Raw genomic sequence first — 20,216 nt, 5'->3', positions numbered from 1 at the left:
TGGGCTCAAGCGATCCTCCCGTCTTGGCCTCCCAAAGTGCTTGGATTACAGGTGTGAGCCACTACACCCCGCTTGATTGGAATTTTATTAAATCTGTAGATCAATTTGGAGATAGTTGATATTTTAATAATGAGCCTTCTAACTCATTAATATCGTCTTATCTATTTATTTGAGTCTTCTTGAATTTATCTCAGCAATATTTCGTAGATCTTAGTATATGAGCCTCACACACTTTTTTCCATATTTATCTCTATATATTTCATTTATTTTGTTGCTATTGTATATGCTATTTTTAAAATTTCCATTTCTAATTGTTAGTTGCTAATATATAGAAATATATTTTATTTTTGTACATGGATCTTGAATTCTGCAACCTTGCTAAATCACAATTAGCTTTCTTATAGGCTTCATTGAATTGTCTATATAAGTGATTACATTGTCTGCTAATACAGTTATACTTTTTTCTTTCCAATGTGGATATTTTAAAATCTTCTCCCTTATTTCATGGGCCAGAACCTCCAGTATAATATTGACTAGAAATAATGAGAATGGACATCCTTTCCTCATCGCTGATTTTAGGGGGAAGCATTCAATCTTTCTCCATTACATATGATGTTAGCGTTAGCTATAGGTTTTTATCAGGTTGAGGAAGTTCTCCCTTCTGCGCCTAGTTTGCTGACAGTTTTTAATTAAGAATAAATGCCAGGCTGGGCGCGGTGGCTCATGCCTGTAATTCCAGCATTTTGGGAGGCTGACGCGGGTGGATCACCTGAGGTCAGGAGTTCGAGACCAGCTTGGCCAACATGGTGAAACTCTGTCTCTACTAAAAATACAAAAATTAGCTGGGCATGGTGGCAGGCACCTGCAATCTCAGCTTCTCGTGAGGCTGAGGCAGGAGAATTGCTTCAACCTGGGAGGCAGAGGTTGTAGTGAGCTGAGATCGTGCCACTGGACTTCAGCCTGGGCGACAAGAGTGAAACTTCTTGTCGTTGTTGTTTTTTGTCAAAACACACACACATACACACACACACACACACACACACACACACGAGAATAAATACCAAATGCTTTTTGTGCATCTATTGATCATATGATTTTTTTTTTTTTTTTTTTTTTTTTTTTGAGATGGAGTCTCGGTTCGTTGCCCAGGCTGGAGTGCCATGGCACAATCCTGGCTCACTGCAACCTCTGCTTCCCAGGTTCAAGCGATTCTCCTGCAGAAGCCTCCTGAGTAGGTGGGATTACAGGCATGCACCACCATGCCAGGGTAATTTTTGTATGTTTTAGTAGAGATGGAGTTTCACCATGTTGGCCTGGCTGGTCTTGAACTCCTGACCTCAGGTAATCTGCTTGCCTTGGCCTCCCAAACTTCTGGGATTACAAGCGTGAGCCACTGCACCCAGCCCTCATTTAGTTTTTTCCTACAGTAAATTACATTGATTGATTCAAATGTCAAACTTTACATTCTTGGGATAAACCATACTTAGTTATAATGCATTTTACTTTTTAAAAAATTAATGGATTACATTTTTTAAAAATTATTTTTTAAATTGTGATAAATATCCATAACATAAAATTTACAGTTTAACAATTTTTAAGTGTACAGTTCAGTGTTAGTAAGTGCATTCACGTTGTTGTGTAACCATTATCACCACCCATCTCCAGAACTTTTTTTCCTTGCAAAACTGAAACTCTGAACCCATTAAACAATAACTCTCCATTCCCTACCCACCTCCCCAGCCCTGGGTAACCACCATTCTACTTTCTGTCTCTGTGAGTTTACTCTATGTATCTCATATAATTGGAATCATACAGTATTTGTCCTTTGTCTGGCTTATTTCACTTTGCATAGTGTCATCAAGGTTCATTCATGTTGTAGCATGTGCCAGAATTTCCTTCCTTTTTACCACTAAATAATATTCTATTGTATGTATATACCACATTTTATTTGTCTATTATTGGAAACGTGTTACATTTACCCTTTGGCTATTGTGAATAACGGTACTATGTGTATTCTCCTTTTTATGTATTTGATTTAACTGGCTAAAATTTTGCTAAGAATTTTTACATCTGTATTCATCTGTGTATATTTTTTCTTGTAATGCTTTTATCTTTTTCGGTGTTAGAACAATGCTGTGCTCATAGAGTGAACTGGAAAGTTTTTCTTGTTCAAATTTCTGAAAGTGTTAAGTTGTTGTGGAGAATTGGTATTATTTGTATTATTTCTTTCTTAAATGTTTGGTAGACTGTCAATAAAGCCATCTGAGCCTGGAGTTTTCTTTGTGGGAAAGCTTTTGATGACACATTCAATTTTTTAAATAGACATAGGGCTATAAAGGTTTTGTTTTTTTTTTGAGTGAGCTTTAGTGGTTTGTAGTCTTTCAAGAATTTGTCCACTTCACCTAAGTTAGGATCATCAACTACTATCTATGAGCTAAATCTGGTTTGCTGCCTGTTTTGGTAAATAAAGTTTTGTTGGAATGTGGCCATACTCATTTGTCTATATATTGTCTGTGGCTATTTTTGTGTTACAGTGGCAGAGTTGAATAGTTGCAAAAGAAATGGTATGGCCTAAAAAATATTAACTGGCCTTTTGCAGAAAGTTTACTAACTTCTGATCTACAGTTTCAACTTTATTGTCATAAAGTCGATCATAATATTCATTTATTATTCTTTTTAATATCTGTAGAATCTGTAGTGATATAAATTTTCTCATTTCTGACATTTGTCATTTGATTAATTTCCACTTCCATCCTAATTATTTCCTTTCTTTTGCTTATATTAGGTTTCATTTGTACTTCCTTTTCTAGTTTTTTTTTTTTTTTCTTTTTGAAACAGAGTCTCGATCTGTCGCCTAGGCTAGAGTGCAGTGGCATGGTCACGGCTCACTGCAGCCTTGACTTCCCTGGCCCAGGCAGTCCTCCCACCTAAGCCTCCTAAGTAGCTGGGATTACAGGTGTGTGCCACCACACCTGGCTAATTGTTGTGTTTTTTGTAGAGATGGGGTCTCACTGTGTTGCCCAGGCTGGTCTTGAATTTCTGGGCTCAAGTGATGTACCCGCCTTGGCCTCCCAAAGTGCTGGGATTATAGGAGTGAGCCACCAGACCCTGCCCTTTTCTAGTTTCTTAAGGTGGAAGCTGGGGTCATTAGTTTGAGAACTTTCTTTGTTCCTAATATAGGTGTTTCGTGATATAAATTTCTCTTTAAGTACTGCTTTAGGGATGCTAAAATTTTGATATGTTGTGTTTTCACAGGGAATGGGATCAGGGAAGTTTTCAAAGGTTCTAGTAATCTCTTTCTTAAGCTGGGTGGTAGGTACATGGATATATTTGTTTATTTGTACATTTGTTCTTTATATCTTACACATATAAATATTCTTTTGAGTATATTCTGTTTTTAACAAGGAACTTTTAAAAAATGTGAATGGGAGGAATGATGTAATCATCTGGTGGGTAAACAACTCTTTGAGCAGTTATGTTGTGAAGTGAAGCAGAGAAAGGGGGTAGTAATTTTAAAATGATGTGAGATAAAAGGGGAGATTGTTTTCATATTGTTTTGTTTTAAAGCAAGTTTGCTGATTTAAATAAGTCATAAACTTTATGAAACCATACAAGTAGCAGATATAAAAGTCATATCCTGATGTGAAATTTGATGTGTTTAACCAAAACTCTTGGTTTAGAATAATAATACCACTTAAATTTTTTCTTAGATAGCAGTCTGAATTCTGCTCCAGTACAAAAAACAAATACTTCATTGAGTTCCAAGAATTCCCTATCAAAAACTAGAGACAAATTATCTTGGTCTAAAAAATTTTCATGTCAGATATTGTAATCAGTTACTTGTCAATATAAATTATAAATACCTCTTAAAAGTAGTCATAAGGCTGGGTGTGGTGGCTCACACCTGCAATCCCAGCATTTTGGGAGACGGAGGTGGGTGGATCACTTGAAGTCAGGAGTTCAAGACCAGCCTGGCCAACATGGTGAAACCCCATGTCTATTAAAAATACAAAAATTAGCTGGGTGTGGTGGTGCATGCCTGTAATTTCAGCTACTTAGAAGGCTGAGGTAGGAGGATCGCTTGAACCTGGGAGGCAGAGGTTGGAGTGAGCCGAGATCATGCCACTACACTCCAGCCTAGGTGATGGAGTAAAACTCCATCTCAGAAAAAAAAAAAGTAGTTATAAAAGAGTAAGATGAAGGTAAAAATAAATTATTCTTGTTTACCAGAGGATAAGCAGCAAAATGAGCTGTTTACAGCAAATTATCTGTACTATGCCTATTTATTTAATGACATACAACTTCAAGATGTTTCATAAGACAACTGAGTAATTACTAAGCTGTGCAATTTATTTGGTTTCTGTAGATAATAGAACATACTTAAATAGTGAATTGCTTTTCTCTCTCTCTCTCTCTTTTGGTCTTTATGGCATTTCTTGCCAATCATATTTTTTCTCTCCAATAGGTTGTATGGTTCCTGGAGCTGGTGCAATTGAAGTGGCAATGGCTGAAGCTCTTGTTACATACAAGAACAGTATAAAAGGAAGAGCTCGTCTTGGAGTCCAAGCTTTTGCTGATGCCTTACTCATTATTCCCAAGGTACAACTACCCTTTCGGCCAAATAACAACTGGTTAGACATAAAGGTGTTTAATTACAAATTGCCCATATTATCTGATAGTTAATGGAGTAGACAGGTATTTATATGCATTTCCTTACACAGTTTTCTCTTAGATATTTTACAACTAAAGCAGGGAAACTTTTGGGATAACAGCCCAGAATCCTTGCACGATCTCATGACATAGCCAACTTACCCCCTTGCTTCTTTCTCTGAGTTCCAAAAATTAAAGCAGGTCCAAAAATTTCCTTCAGAAATGACTCATGATTAACCAATGATAATGAAAAAGTTTAGAATTTAAAATTTAGTTAGATTTTATGGTACATCTTTGTTTTGTTAGTGGTATCCAACTGTAATCAATTTAAATTGTGGAGAGGGAGGGCTTGAGGCTATTTAGCACTCCTAGATACAACCTTACGTTTGTCATCATCATTATAATTCCTAGAAAAAGAGAAAACAGAATTTTTCCATGTGGCAACCTAAGGACAGAAAGCAACCATTCTTTTCTCTTTGCCTTAATTGGTTTCAAACCACCTTAGAAACATAGTAAAACTACTTCAAAGATGCTATTACCATGAATTAAAACATTATTAACAATGTTAGCAAAATCTCTTTGCTAATTTTTATTAAAATTTTTCATAATTTGTGAAATCTTTGTGAATTAGATTTCCTATTTTTTCTTTCCCCAGAGCAGCAAAGTCAGTATGATCCTGTTGTTGACAGAAATTGGTAACCCCAGTATACATTGGTGGTACCTTTTTCCTCATCAGCTGGTGATTTGGGGCCACTTGGAAATGAGCCTGGTTTGGAGTGCCAGTATCTCCAACCCTGTTACCACAGGTCGTGACTCTCCTCATGAAGATGAGGGGCACAAAGATGCTGCAAATATTCTGGTTTCCTTAGCAAGTGCCTATGAAGAACTGGAGGGCATGTGGCTAGTGGTACTAGAGGAAACAAGAATATCATTCTACTTCCTTCCATACTAAAAAAAAAAAAACCTTTTGCAAGGAGGGAAATTAATGTAGTAGGGTGGAAATGGGGGAACTCTGATGTCCTCAGAATTTAGTGTGATGTGCATAGGGTAAATGTTTAAGTAAATATAAAAACTACTAGATAGATGAAATAATAATTTGATTTAGATTAAAAGTGGAATTCTTCAAAAGGAGATGATTGCCATGTTATGGATGTGTTTTTACAAGAGTAAAGAGTATTTTTATATTTGATGTATGTGAAGGTATTATGCATAATATATATATTATTATTTTTATTCCTAAAGGTTCTTGCTCAGAATGCTGGTTATGACCCACAGGAAACACTAGTAAAAGTTCAGGCTGAGCATGTCGAGTCAAAACAACTTGTGGGCATAGATTTGAATACAGGTGAGAAAGTGAAGGAAAATTAGCTGCTTAATAAAGAAAGAGGTTATTCTTTAGTTACCCAGATCTTATGGTAAAGGAGTAGAGGTTTGGGTAACTTTAATATTTAAATTTTGGATGCCTTTAGTTTATTTTTGAGCTTCTTAAAAAATGCTCATTCATTTAAGACATAGTTATTAAGTGCTTGTTTTCCTCTTGGGCTTCACACAGAACAAAACAGACAAAAATATCTGCCCCTGGGAGCTTATGTTGTAGTGGGAGAAGGTAGGCAGTAAATAATAACTTTAATAAATAAACTCCTTCAGCATTTTAGAAAAAGTAATGAATTATATGAAAAAAAAGAGTGGTATAATAATGATCATGGATGCTAGTACAGGAGGGTGGAGAGAGAATGACAGCTTAAAGGGTTGGTCAGGGTAGGCATCATCAAGATGTCTGTTGAAAAAAAGTGGAAGGAAGTGAGGAAATTAGCCATGTAGGCAACTAGAGTTAAGTGTTCTAGGGAGAGAGAACATCCAGTGGAAAAGCTGGTGTCTGATGTTTTTGAGGAAGGAGGTGAGAGAGGTGACAGAAGGGCCAGATCATGCAGGGGCATTTGGACCAGTCTCAGGACTTTGGCTTTTACTTTAGAGGAGCAGGGAGCAATTTTGAGCAGACGTGGCCTAATTAATTAATTTATGAGACAGTCTCGTTCGGTCACCCATGCTGTGGAGTGCAGTGGCACGATCTTGGCTCACTGCAACCTCTGCCTCCCAGGTTCAAGCAATTCTCCGGCCTCAGCCTCTGGAGTAGCTGGGAATATAGGTGTCTGCTGCCACGCCCGGCTAATTTTTGTATTTTTAGTAGAGACAGGGTTTCACATGTTGGCCAGGCACGTGGCCTGATTAAGTTTAAGGGAATCACTCTGGCCACTCTCCACTCTGTAGAGAAGTCAACTGAACAAGTAGAAGGTTGGAGTTGCAATCAACTGTGGTGGAGAAGACTGGCTGGAGCAGGTTGTGGGTGAGAGGACATCAGCATTCAGTTTTGGCAGAGTCAGGGTTGAAGCATCTGTAATCTTTTAATTAAAAAAGTTGGATATATGGGTCTGGAGTTCAAGGAAGAGGTCTGGGTTGGAGATTAAAACTTGAGAGTCAGGCCGGGCGCAGTGGCTCACGCCTGTAATCCCAGCACTCTGGGAGGCCAAGGTGGGTGAATCACTTAAGGTCAGGAGTTCAAGACCAGCCTGGCCAACATGGTGAAACCCCATCTCTACTAAAAATGCAAAAATTAGCCAGGGATGGTGGCAGGCACCTATAATCCCAGCTACTTGGGAGGCTGAGGCAGGAGAATTGCTTGAACCCAGGAGGTGGAGGTTGCAGGGAGCCGAGATGGCGCCACCACTCCAGCCTGAGTGACAGAGCAAGATCTCTGTCTCAAAAACAAAAACAAAACACCAAAAAAAAAGAAAACAAAAAGCAAAAACACCCAAAAAAACCTTGAGAGTCATCAGATATGTATGGTTTAAATCTAAAAGTCTGGATGAGCTCACCTAGGGATTAAGGGTAGAGAGAAAAGAGGCTGGGACTGAACTTTTGGGTACTCCAACGTTAAGAGGTCAGGGAGGAAGAGGAAGAAGCAGCAAAGTAATCAGAAAAGGAGCCACTAGTGCAAAAGAAAGAAAACCAGAGGAGTGTGGTATCCTGGAAGATAACACAGAGTAGGCTGGAGAATGTGATCAACTGTGTTAAATACTGATAGATGAGGCCTGAGAATCAACCATTGGATTTAGGATTTAACAATATGGAGATCATTGATGACCTTGACAAAAGTAGTTTTGGTAGTGTATTAAATATTTTTAGAAGATATCAATTAATATTAATAGCACATACTAAGATTTTGGTATTAAAATTGTTTTTACTTTTCAGGTGAGCCAATGGTAGCAGCAGATGCAGGAGTTTGGGATAATTACTGTGTAAAAAAACAACTTCTTCACTCTTGGTAAGTTCGTATGAACATAAAGTGAAAGACCTGTAGAGTTATAACTGATAATATTAAGATGAAATTTTTTTCTATTATTTTTGTCCCTGTACAGTGGAAAAATTGTCAAGTGTATGAAAGGTGTGGTATTCAGTTATTAGAACTAGCTTCTGTCATTTTATGGTCCATAGTCCCTTTTATATTTTAGGCCTAGCAGCGTTAAGTTATAAGAAAAATTAATCTTACTATTTGAGGGGTAAAGAAAAGGGGAAGTTTACTGAAATAGTAGCACATGCATGATGGAGAAAATCAAATGATATTGTAAAAATAAGCTCAATTTTGCTGGAATATAAACCAGGAATGCACCTTATCAGCAAAGGAGTTTAAATTATAATACAAAGGGTGACATTTGGGCCGGTGCGGTGGCTCACGCCCGTAATCCCAGCACTTTGGGAGGCCGAGGTGTGTGAATCACCTGAGGTCAGGAGTTCGAGACCAGCCCGGCAAACATGGTGAAACCTTGTCTCTACTAAAAATACAAAAATTAGCCAGGCATGTTGGCGGGTGCCTGTTATCCCAGCTACTCGGGAGGCTGAGGCGGGAGAATTACTTGAACCCGGGAGGCAGAAGTTGCAGTAAGCTGAGGTCTTGCCATTGCACTCCAGCCTGGGCAACAAGAGTGAAACTCCATCTTGGGAAAGAAAAAAAAAGGGTGACATTTGTATTTGTATTTATAATAGCCTTGTCTCATGAAACATCATACTAACATCATTAAAGAACAAAGTACCCTACATAGGTAAAGATTGCTGGGGAAAAAAGCTAAGAGTGGGTTAGTAGGGTTTACTCACCCTCTCATCTTTTTCCTTAGCACAGTGATTGCCACCAACATTCTCCTGGTTGATGAAATTATGCAAGCTGGGATGTCTTCTCTCAAAGGATGATTGAATTCAAAATCAACCCCTCTAGAAGATGAAATTTAGTACACTTTACATCTGACTACTATTACGTAGCCTGAGCCATTCTGAATTTCTACACAATAAATGCAGTTTATGTCTTTTGGGTCTTAATCGTCTCAAAAATATTTCATCAAGGTATAAAGAACACAAGAAATACTTTTACAGTAAAGGAATAATAATTAAATATTTCCCCAAGAGTCCTAACTCCCCACCCTTTGTTATATGCTATTGCAGTTTTTATAGCATAGGATCTTTATGATTCTTAGACCTTTTGGCAAGTTTTAATTAACAAAATAGAGGTTTTAGTACACCCAAGTAAATTTCCAATTTATCAGAGGGTATAAATGTAGTAGGACAAAATGTTTCATTTTCTCTCAAAATTCTTTCAGTGACTTCTTGCTGCCACTCTTTCCTCTTATAAATATGGCGTGTAGCTTTGGGTTGCATTGTTTATAATATCTGACTCAATTTATTTTGTATATCATTTATTATATTTTACATGGCTTTTTTGTATATATGATCAACAATTTATGCTACTGTGCTAGCTCTGGTAGCTCTCTGACTAGATGGTGAGATAGAACAGGTCTCATCTGGAAAGATGAGAATTGTTGACATCAATGGTGGGAAGTAATTGTTTTTGGCTTATAATACAACTGTTCAGTATAGATATTATAGCAATATCTTTCTTGTTTGAAACTCTAGAATTAATCTATTATGCTTTTTATTTTTATTAGAGTTCTTGTGGTTAACTTCTTTCCATGGATGGTAGTTGATAAGAGACTAAAATATGGCAGGTGCATTAATGGAACTTTGGCCTGTTTGTGCATATAGGAGAAGGTTCCTTTAACCCTATAATTTTATAGCCTGTTTTTTCCACTTAATATGCCATCAGCATCTTTCTAAGGCAGTATTCAGACTTCTTCTTCTTCTTCTTCTTTTTTTTTTTTTTTTTTTTTTTTGAGATGGAGTCTCACTCTTCACCCAGGCTGGAGTGCAGTGCCATGATCTTGGGTCATTGCAACCTTTGCCTCCCAGGCTCAAGTGACTCTCCTGCCTTAGCCTCCTTAGTAGCTGAGATTACAGGTGCACACCACCACGCCTGACTAATTTTTGTATTTTTAGTTGAGAAGGGGTTTCACTGTGTTGACTAGGCAGGTCTCAAACTCCTGACCTTCGGTGAACTGCCTGCCTTGGCCTCCCAAAGTACTCGGATTACAGGCATGAGCCAGCACACCCGGCCCAGTATTCAGACTTCTGAACCATCACTTATTTATGGTTACATGGCATTGCATTGTATGGTTATACCACAATTTATTTTACTAATTCTGTTTTCCATTTTGTTTTGCTGTTATAAAGAAAGATCTCCTTTTTAAACTTGTCTTTATTCTATAGGATAGTCCTTTTAAAATGGGCTTACCATGCATATGGCCAGATCTTTTCTGTGTAACATTGTTTAAATTTTGAAATATTTAAAATATACCAAAAAGAAAGTAATATAATAAACACATTTGTACCCTCCACCTAGCTTTAACAAATAGTAACATTTTGCCATATTTGTTTCAGATTTTCTTTTCTTTTTTTTTGAGGCAGAGTCTCCCTCCTGTCACCCAGGCTGGAGTGCAGTGGCACCATCTCGGCTCACTGCACCCTCCACCTTCTGGATTCAAGCAATTCTCCTACCTCAGCTTCCCAAATAGCTGGGATTACAGGAGCCTGCCACCACACCTGGCTAATTTTATATTTCTGGCAGAGATGGGGTTTCGCCATGTTGGCCAGGCTGGTCTCAAACTCGTGACCTCAAGTGATCTGCCTGCTTCGGCCTCCCAAAGTTTTGGGATTACAGGCATAAGCCACTGTACCCAGCCAGATTTTCTTTAAAGAAACACCAAAGTACAAAATGTTAAGATGCCACTTCCCCCACCCACTCCCCATCATGCTTTTTCCACCCTTCCTCCCTAGAGGTGATCTTTATTGCCTATTCACTTTTATTTTTCCCACTCTTTATTCTTTTTTTTGAGACAGTTTTGCTGCTCAGGCTGGAGTACAGTGGTATGATCGCGGCTCATTGCAACCTCCACCTCCCAGGTTCAAGCGATTCTCCTGCTTCAGCCTCCCGAGTAGCTGGGATTACAGGCACCCGCCACCACGCTCGGCTGATCTTTTGTATTTTTAGTAGAGATAGAGTTTCACCATGTTGGCCAGACTGGTCTTGAACTCCTGACCTCAGATGATCCACCCACCTCGGCCTCCCAAAGTGCTGGGATTACAGGCGTGAGCCACTGCGCCCGGCCACTCTTTATTCTTTTTCATACCCATGACAACATAAAAATTTCATTTGGGGTATTTATTTAATTTATTTAGAGACAGGGTGTCACTGTGTCACCCAGGCTGGAGTGCAGTGGCACAATCAGTTCGCTGCAGCCTCAAACTTCTGGGCTCAAGCAATCCTCTCACCTCAGCCTCCTGAGTAGCTAGGGCTATAGGCACATGACACCACACCTAGCTAACTGGTGAATTTGTCTTTTTTTTTTTTTTTTCATTCTTTTTTTTTTTTTTTTTTTTTTTTTGTGGAGATGGGGTCTTGTTATGTTGCCCAGGCTGTTCTTGAACTCCTGGCCTCAAGCAGTCCCCCTGCCTTGGCCTCTCAAAGTGGTGGGATTAGTGAGTACCCAGCCTTTTCTTGGGTTTTTAAAATGTATAAATTGTATTGCTCTGTAGATATACTTTTGTGCTTTTATTTCCCACTTAATGATTTTGAGACTTATCCATTCACTCATTTTAGCAGTTTTGCAGTATGCCAGTGTATTTCTTTTTTTTAAAAAAGTTACACAAACTTTTATTTAAAAAAACACAAAAATACAGTCTTTTTTCACATCAGTTATGTGGTATATTGCATTTTCCAGTTAGTTCAATGCTTTAACGCTCAAGGATGCCTCTGCTTTCGATTGTACATGGGCCTGAAGCATCCTAGGTTTTGACAAGCAGGCAGGAGATTCAACAAAAACCAAAATAGGAACATTAATGCAGGGCACATCTGTAAACATATTACACATTTGCAAATTACAATATTGGTCAAAGTGACACAGTTTACAGGTGAAATGAAACTATCTGGAACTGCCTTACCACAAGTTTCTGAATCTGGACTGACATAATAAGTTATATATATATAATGTATTTTAAAAGTTTTGTTTACATCAAGTGGGATTTGCAATCTATGCTTATACTTTTAAAATCTAAGCAGGGCATATTCCAGTATATTTCTTGTATGTATGTATGTATGTATGTATGTATGTATGTATGTATATATGTATGTATGTAGAGACAGGGCCTCACTGTGTTGCCTAGGCTGGTCTTGAACACCTGGCCTCAAGTGATCCTCCCACCTCAGCCTCCCCAAGTGTTGGGATTACAGGTGGGGGCCACCCCACCTGGCTTTCAGTATGTTTCTATACTACAATGTCATGTTCCAGTAAGTTAAAGAAAAAAACTTCTACATCAAAATTTTCAGAATATGTGTCAATGGCTTAGAAGAAAATACCAGAGATAGTAGTAGAGACTTTTTCATGAAATGTTGCATTACCACTTCTTGATGGTGAGAATGAGTGTCAGAGACTCTTAAGTTGAAAAGTGATTTAGAAGAGTTGGACTCTTGATTATGAAGTCTTAAGAGTATCTTACCTTATTTATTTTGCCTATGTTATTAATGCATAGGAACGATATATGATAAAAAATTGTATGTATAAGTTTAAAAAGCTCTTACAGTAAATATAAAAAATGTATGAATGATAAAGTATTATGTCATGGTTGAAGTGATAGCATTTTCTTTTAGTCTGTGAAGTAATGGGTGCATCTTATAATGAGTGACATTTTAGATTCAATGAAATATGTTACTATTTATACACTGCTGGACTCAATGCTAATATTTATTTAGGTTTTTACATGTGTTCATAAGCACTGTTGGCCTATAATTTTACTTGTTCTACTTTCCTTTTCTAATTTTTACATCAGTGACATATTAGCCTCATAAAATGAGTTGAGGAATTATTACTCTTTGTTTTCTATGGAAGTTTGAGTGGGTAAAATGGAGGGTTATCTATTTCTTGACAGTTTGGTCTGAGCCTAGTAGTTTTTTAGATGGGAGGGATAGATTTTTGACTACTGATTCAATTTTCTTTATTATTTTAGGTCTCATGTTTTCTATTTCCTTTCAAGGCTGTTTTGATGATTTATATTTTTATAGAAATGCTTTATAAAATGATACTTTTTCCCTTAAAGTCTTATTTTGTTTTATATTCATCTAGCAATGCCAGCTCTATTTTGGTGCAGGGGATAGGGAAAGGATACTATTTTTCTAGTATCTTTTCCCATCCTTTTATGAAATTTCTTTGTTTTCAGGTATTAAGTGTGTCTCTAAAAACACATTATTGCTAGATTTTATTAATTTAATAACTCACTGCAACCTCGATCTCCTGGGCTCAAGGGATTCTTCTACCTTAGCTTCCCAAGTAGTTGAGACTACAGGTGTGCACCACCACATCCGGCTCATTTATTTTTTATTTTATTTTTAGTGGAGATGGGGTTTCACTATGTTGCCCAGGCTGGTCTGGAACTCCTGAGCTGGACCGATCCTCCTGCCTTGGCCTCCCAAAGTGCTGAGATTACAGGAGTAATTGGGCAGTATCTTTTAACTGGTGAGTTTAGTTATTTTTGATGATTAGTGATATATTTATTTCTACTATGTAATTTTGATACTTTTTGTTTACCCTTCTTTTTAAAAAATGCTTTCTCTTTTTACTACCTTCAATTAGATTGATACAATTTTGTCTACTCCCCATTTTTTTCTCTCTGATGGTTTGGAAATGATATATTCTATTTTTATTACTGTAGGGTTAATTTAAAATTTTTAACTTGCATACTTAACATAGTAACTCTGCTCCTCCCTAACAATACAAAGTCCTTAAAACATTTTAAATACAGTAATTCCTCCTGTGTTTAAATGTGTTCTCATTCAATATTTTAGTTCCTCCTTGTTTTTAAATCTCTTAAATTAGTTATAGTAATAATCACTATTATTATTATTATTATTTTTGAGATGGAGTCTCGCTCTGTCGCCCAGGCTGGAGGGCGGTGGTGCAATCTCAGCTCACCACAACCTCTGCCTCCCGGGTCCAAGCGATTCTCCTGTCTCAGCCTCCCAAGTAGCTGGGATTACAGGCACGTGCCACCATGCCCGGCTAATTTTTGTATTTTTAGTAGAGACGGGATTTCACCATGTTGGTCAGGCTGAGAATCACTATTATTTTATAAAGTCAGTTTCTGTTTAGACTTTCCATGTGTTTATTCATTTCTTTGTTCACCACTTTTTCTTGCAACTGTATTCTTCGTTCTGGATTCACTTTCTTTCTCACTGCTATATATTCTTTCTCCTTCTAGTGTACATCTGGTAGTAATACTCTCTTAGTTTTGCTTCCCTCAGAGCGTCTTTATTGCTCCTTACTATTGAATGATAATTTACTAAGTTACCCATTGTTTTCTCGCAGCACTTTGAAAATATTATCTCATTGTTTTCTGCTATTGTACAGGCTTTGTTATTATGACACGTATTTCCAAATTCCCTTCCATAGGGTTTATACCAGTTTGCACTCTCATTGGCAAGTTATAAACATGGGACCATTTTTACCTTTTTTTTGAAACCCTCAGGTGGTATAATTTCACAATCCACACCTGAGCATGGTGTAGGCGTAGAGCTTCAGTTTCTTACAGGAATCCTGAGCAGAGCAAGTTTTCCCATTACTTCACTTGGCAGGTGGGTGGAGTGCGTCCAGCCTCTGTACTGGCCTCCGTAAATGTGCCTTTTTAAGGCTCATGTTTCATTTAGGGGCCTTAGCTTCAACTCCTTCCTTCAAGTGTGGCCCTGTTTCTGTGTGAGTGTTAAAAGCCTGACATCTAGACTAGATCTTACATCTAGTTTCTTATTTTGTCTGGCTTCTGTAGTTCACCTTCAGAGTTTGTCACTCTGTTTTGACTTCCTTTGGAAGAAAATTTTCTTTTCTCTTTTTTAAGCTCAGCCATATAGTTTTTGTTTTTGTTTTGTATGCTCTTTATTTATTTATTTTAATGGTAAAATATACATAATGTGAAATTTACCATTTTAACCACTTTTAAGTGTATAGCTCAGTGGGATTAAGTATGTGCGCATTGTTGTGCAACCATCTCTACCATCCGTCTCTAGTACTTCTTTTCCTTGCAAACCTGAAACTCTGTACCCATTAAACAATAACTCCCCATTTCCCCCTCCCCCTGGCCCCTGTTAATCACATTCTACTTTCCGTCTCTATGAATTTGACTACTCTATGTACGTCATATGAATGGGATCATACAGTCTTTTGGTGACTGGTTTATTTCACTTAGCGTAATGTTGTCTATGTTCATTAATATTGTAGTGTGTGTTAGAATTTCTTTCTGAGGCTGAATAATATTCCAATATGTGTACCTACCACATTTTATTTATTCATCCATTGATGGGCACTTGGGTTATTTCTACCTTTTGGCTATTATGAATAATGCTGCTATGAACATGGGTGTGCAAATATGTTTGTCCCTACTTTCAGTTCTTTTGAATATATACCAAGAAGTGGAATTGCTGGATCACATGGTAATTCTATGTTTAATTTCTTGGGGAATTTCTTTACATTTTTATACTCACCAGCAGTACACAAGGGCACTAATTTATATCTTCACCAATATTTGTTATTTTTTGATAACAGCCATCCTATTGGGTATAAAGTGGTATCTCATTGCAAGCCATACATTTCCTCTAGCATTTTTATGTCTGTAAATTACGGGTGAGGTGGAGGGTGGTCCACATTAGCTAGACTGCTATGTGCTAGAACTGCCAGACCTATCTATTTTTAATGCATGTGTTAGTCCATTTTCACACTGCTGATAAAGACATACCTGAGACTGGGAAGAAAAAGAGGTTTAATTGGACTTACAGTTCCGCATGTTTGCGGATGCCACAGAATTATGGTGGGAGGCAAAAGGCACTTCTTACATGGCGGTGGCAAGAGAAAAATGAGGAAGAAGGAAAAGCAGAAACTCCTCATAAACCCATCAGATCTTGTGAGACTTACTCACTATCACAAGAATAGCGTGGGAAAGACCAGCCCCCATGATTTAATTACCTCTCACTGGGTCCCTCCCACAAAACATGGGAATTCTGGGAAATACAATTCAGGTTGAGATTTGGGTGGGGGCACAGCCAAACCATATCATTCTGCCCCTGGCCCCTCCCAAATCTCATGTCCTCACATTTTAAAACCAACCATGCCTTCCCAACAGTCCCCCAAAGTCTTAACTCATTTCAGCATTAACTCAAAAGTCCACAGTCCAGAGTCTCATCTGAGACAAGGCAAGTTCCTTCCACCTATGAACCTGTAAAATCAAAAACAAGCTAGTTACTTCCTAGATACAATGGGGATACAGGTATTGGGTAAATATAGCCATTCCAAATGGGAGAAATTTGCCAAAACAAAGGGGTTACAGGGCCCAAGCAAGTCCAAAATCCAGCAGGGCAGTAAAATTTTAAAGCTCCAAAATGATCTCCTTTGACTCCAGGTCTCACATCCAGGTTATGCTAATGCAAGAGGTGGGTTCCCATGGTCTTGGGCAGTTCCACCCCTGTGGCTTTGCAGGGTACAGCCTCCCTCCTGGCTGCTTTCATGGGCTGGCGTTGAGTGTCTGCGGCTCTTCCGGGTGCACGATACAAGCTGTTGGTGGCTCTACCATTCTGGGGTCTAGAGGACTATGGCCCTCTTCTCACAGCTCCACTAGGCAGTGCCCCAGTAGGGACTCTGTGTGGGGGCTCCAACCCCACATTTCTCTTCCACACCATCCTAGCAGAGGTTCTCCATGAGGGCCTTGCCCCTGCAGCAAACTTCTGCCTGGGCATCCAGGTGTTTCCATACATCTTCTGAAATCTAGATGGAGGTTCCTGAACCTCAGTTCTTGACTTCTGTGTACCCGCAGGCTCAATACCACATGGAAGCTCCCAAGGCTTGGGGCTTCCACCCTCTAAAGCCACAGCCTGAGCTCTATGTTGGCCCCTTTCAGCCAAGTCTGGAGCAGCTGTGACACAAGGCACCAAGTCTCTAGACTGCACACAATATGGGGACCCTGGGCCTGGCCCATGAAACCACTTTTTCCTCCTAGTCCTCTGGGCCTGTGATGGCAGGGGCTGCTGTGAAAGTCTCTGACATGGCCTGGGGACATTTTCCCCATGGTCTTGGGATTAACATTAGACTCCTTGCTACTTAGGCAAATTTCTGCAGCTGGCTTGAATTTCTCCCCAGAAAATGGTTTTTTCTTTTCTATCACATAGCTAGGCTGCAAAGTTTCTGAACTTTTATGCTCTGTTTCCTATTTAAAGCTGAATGCTTTTAACAGTACCCAGGTCACCTCTTGAATGCTTTGCTACTTAGAAATTTCTTCCACCAGATAGTCTAAACCATCTATCTCGAGTTCAAAGTTCCACAGATATCTAGGGCAGGGGCAAAATTCTGCCACTCTCTTTGCTAAAACATAACAAGAGTCACCTTTGATCCAGTTCCCAACAAGTTCCTCATCTCCATCTGAGACCACCTCAGTCTGGACTTATTGCTCATATTATTATCAGCATTTTGGTCAAAGCCATTCAACAAATCTCTAGGAAGTTCCAAACTATCCCACATTTTCCTGTCTTCTTCTGAGCCCTCCAAACTGTTCCAACCTCTGCCTGTTACCCAGTTCCAAAGTTGCTTCCACATTTTTGGGTATCTTTTTAGCAATGCCCTACCCTACTGGTACCAATTTACTGTATTAGTCCACTTTCACACTGCTAATAAATACATACCCAAGACTGGGAAGAAAAAGAGGTTTAATTGGACTTACAGATCCACATAGTTGGGGAGGCCTCAGAATTATGGCGGGAGGCAAACGGCACTTCTTACATGGTGATGGCAAGAGAAAAATGTGGAAGAAGGAAAAGCAGAAACCTTGATAAACCCATCAGATCTTGTAACCCATCAGATCAGTATTCTCACTATCACGAGAATAGCAGGGGAAAGACTGACCCCCATAATTCAATTACCTTCCACTGAGTCCCTCCCACAAAACGTGAGAATTCTGGGAAATACAATTCAAGTTGAGATTGGATGGGGGCACAGCCAAACCATATCAATACAAATTACTTAACTAATTTTTCTGTCTGTTGGAGAATATCCAACTTTAAAGTACATAAAAAATTCATGACAGTTTCCTTAAAAATAAAAAATACTTTATCCTAAGATTGTTTCATAAATCTCCTAGCTACAGTTAAAGTATGATGAGCCAAGAATCGATATCCCCGTCTGCCATTCTCCTAACTGCTTGTTTCTAACCTATCTTTTTTTACAGTCCTTTCTGTAACAATAACTATTTCTTTGCAATCACTTTAATGGTGCCATCACTATTGCTTTATGTTTTGATCCTGTCTCATAGTCATACATTACTACCCTCCCAGCCTCCCACAATACCACTGCCATCCCAGGGTTTTGGCTCTTGAACATAATTCAGTTTAATATCTCTAGGTATTAAGGCCTTGTAACAATCCATTCACTCTTCCTTTACAGCTGCCTATATAATTGTCAAAGAGATCTAGGGGAACAAGGATATAATCATTAAGGACATCCCCAGTGACTCTGTAAATAGTCTTGCTTTCCTTATTCTATTCTAGATTGAAGTCTTTAATGAGGAAATCAAGTGCCCCAGAATTAGATTTAATCTTCAGTCATACTTTTTCTGGCCTGATGTTTAGGCTAACAGGAAAGGGACAGAAATGGGAACCTGGAAGATCAGTGTTTTTGGTTGGCTTTTGTGAAAACAAAAACAAAAACAAAAACATACGCTGCTAAACATTTTGTAAAGACAGCCTTATAGTATTGAATTAATTGTGGATTCCTGACTACCCTGCTCTTTAGCTACTTCATAAATATTAGCCCTTCTTTAAAGAGGACACTTGGGGACCTGAGTTGGGCCTTTACTGAGGGATATTATGTTTGAGGACAGAGAGAGAAGAGAAGTGCCAGGGTGCAGGTATTTCCCTAGAGCCCACAGATGGTAAGAATGGTTTTCCCATGGGCCTGACTTGCCATCTTCTCCCTGCTTGGCAGAGTTCTTGGCATTAAAGAACTGAGCTAATGATGGTCACAATGAACAATGACTACAGTCTCCTTCCTTCTGAGACTTGTCTCAACATTTCTCAATTGCTTAGTCCAAGAATCACCTGACATATCCCTGTGTCTGTTTGCTGCCTGGACCAGGATGAAGCCAAGTGCCTTGTTGGACAAATATCCTGTGGGCCTGTATCTGGCTTCTGCCCTTAACTTGGAGATAAATTTAGATGCGGAGGTTGAGAAACAGGTTTGGCCATATGCTTGCCTGGCAGGAGCTTCACAAAAGCTCGAAATGCGTAAGGAAAGGCTTTGAGAGCAGTGAGCTTAAAACGATTTTTCCTATTGCCTTTTTCTTCTATAGTCCTAGAGCTGTATACAAGGGCCAGTTGGTCATGCAGTATTAGTGGGGGCACACCATTCATTGTGCTTGACTGTTCTATCAATTGTAGAACTTTCTAGAGATTGTAGGATGTTTCACACCCCTGGCATCCAGGCACCAAAGGCCAGTAGCACCCTCCATTCTTTGTGACAGCCAGACGTACTTTGTGTTTCCAGATGTGCTCAGGAAGATGGTACCACTAAAGAAAACTTTAACTGTTCAGGAGTCTACCTACTAGTATATCGTTTGGGTTACTTGGTTCTTTGTCTTCACTAAACCTTAGTCTTAAAAGTACTCTTTTCTACCCTATGCCGCAATCTAGGTTGGAAATGTGGTAGACTATCCTATGGGGAGGACAGTTTTGGAAACCCCTCTGTCATGCAGTTGTCTTTGTGAAACAGGGTTGTGCTGGCAATTAAAAATGTTGAGACTGGGCTTGGTGTCTCATGCCTGTAATCCCAGCACTTTGGGAAGCTGAGGCAGGAAGAATGCTTGAGCCCAGGAGTTCAAGACCAGCCTGGGCAATATGGCAAGACCTCATCTCTAGAAAAAATAAAAAATTATCCAGAAATGGTAGCATGCACCTATAGTCCCAGCTACTTGGGAGGCTGAGGTGGGAGGGGCGCTTAAGCCCAGGAGTTCAAGGTCATAGTGAGCTTCGATTGTGCCACTGCACTCCAGCCTGGGTGAAAGAGCAATACCCTGTCTCTAAAACAAAAACAAAACAAAACAAAACAACT

At 39.0% G+C, this 20,216-nt stretch overlaps 1 protein-coding gene across 7 annotated transcripts in view; it reads left to right on the top strand.

The window, feature by feature from the left end:
- Positions 1 to 20,216, top strand: part of CCT6B (chaperonin containing TCP1 subunit 6B) — a 140,413-nt gene that overhangs the window by 43,917 nt on the left and 76,280 nt on the right. For 4 of the 7 annotated variants that reach the window (XM_063628586.1, XM_055258001.2, XM_055257999.2 and 1 more), the window contains 4 exons: positions 4,466 to 4,599; positions 5,893 to 5,995; positions 7,900 to 7,972; positions 8,820 to 9,018. In XM_063628586.1, coding sequence (XP_063484656.1) covers positions 4,466 to 4,599; positions 5,893 to 5,995; positions 7,900 to 7,972; positions 8,820 to 8,892 — 383 coding nt within the window. In that variant the 3' untranslated portion in view covers positions 8,893 to 9,018. Of the gene's footprint in view, positions 1 to 4,465; positions 4,600 to 5,892; positions 5,996 to 7,899; positions 7,973 to 8,819; positions 9,019 to 13,475; positions 13,599 to 20,216 lie in introns of those variants that run through there. The other 3 variants (XM_063628584.1, XM_063628583.1, XR_008653200.2) reach the window with 2 other exon arrangements.

Source organism: Symphalangus syndactylus, chromosome 20, assembly GCF_028878055.3.
Source record: "Symphalangus syndactylus isolate Jambi chromosome 20, NHGRI_mSymSyn1-v2.1_pri, whole genome shotgun sequence".
NCBI classification, from domain to species: Eukaryota; Metazoa; Chordata; class Mammalia; order Primates; family Hylobatidae; genus Symphalangus; species Symphalangus syndactylus.
Note: the sequence above shows the minus strand (reverse complement) of the source record. Positions and strands in the feature narration are given on the sequence as shown.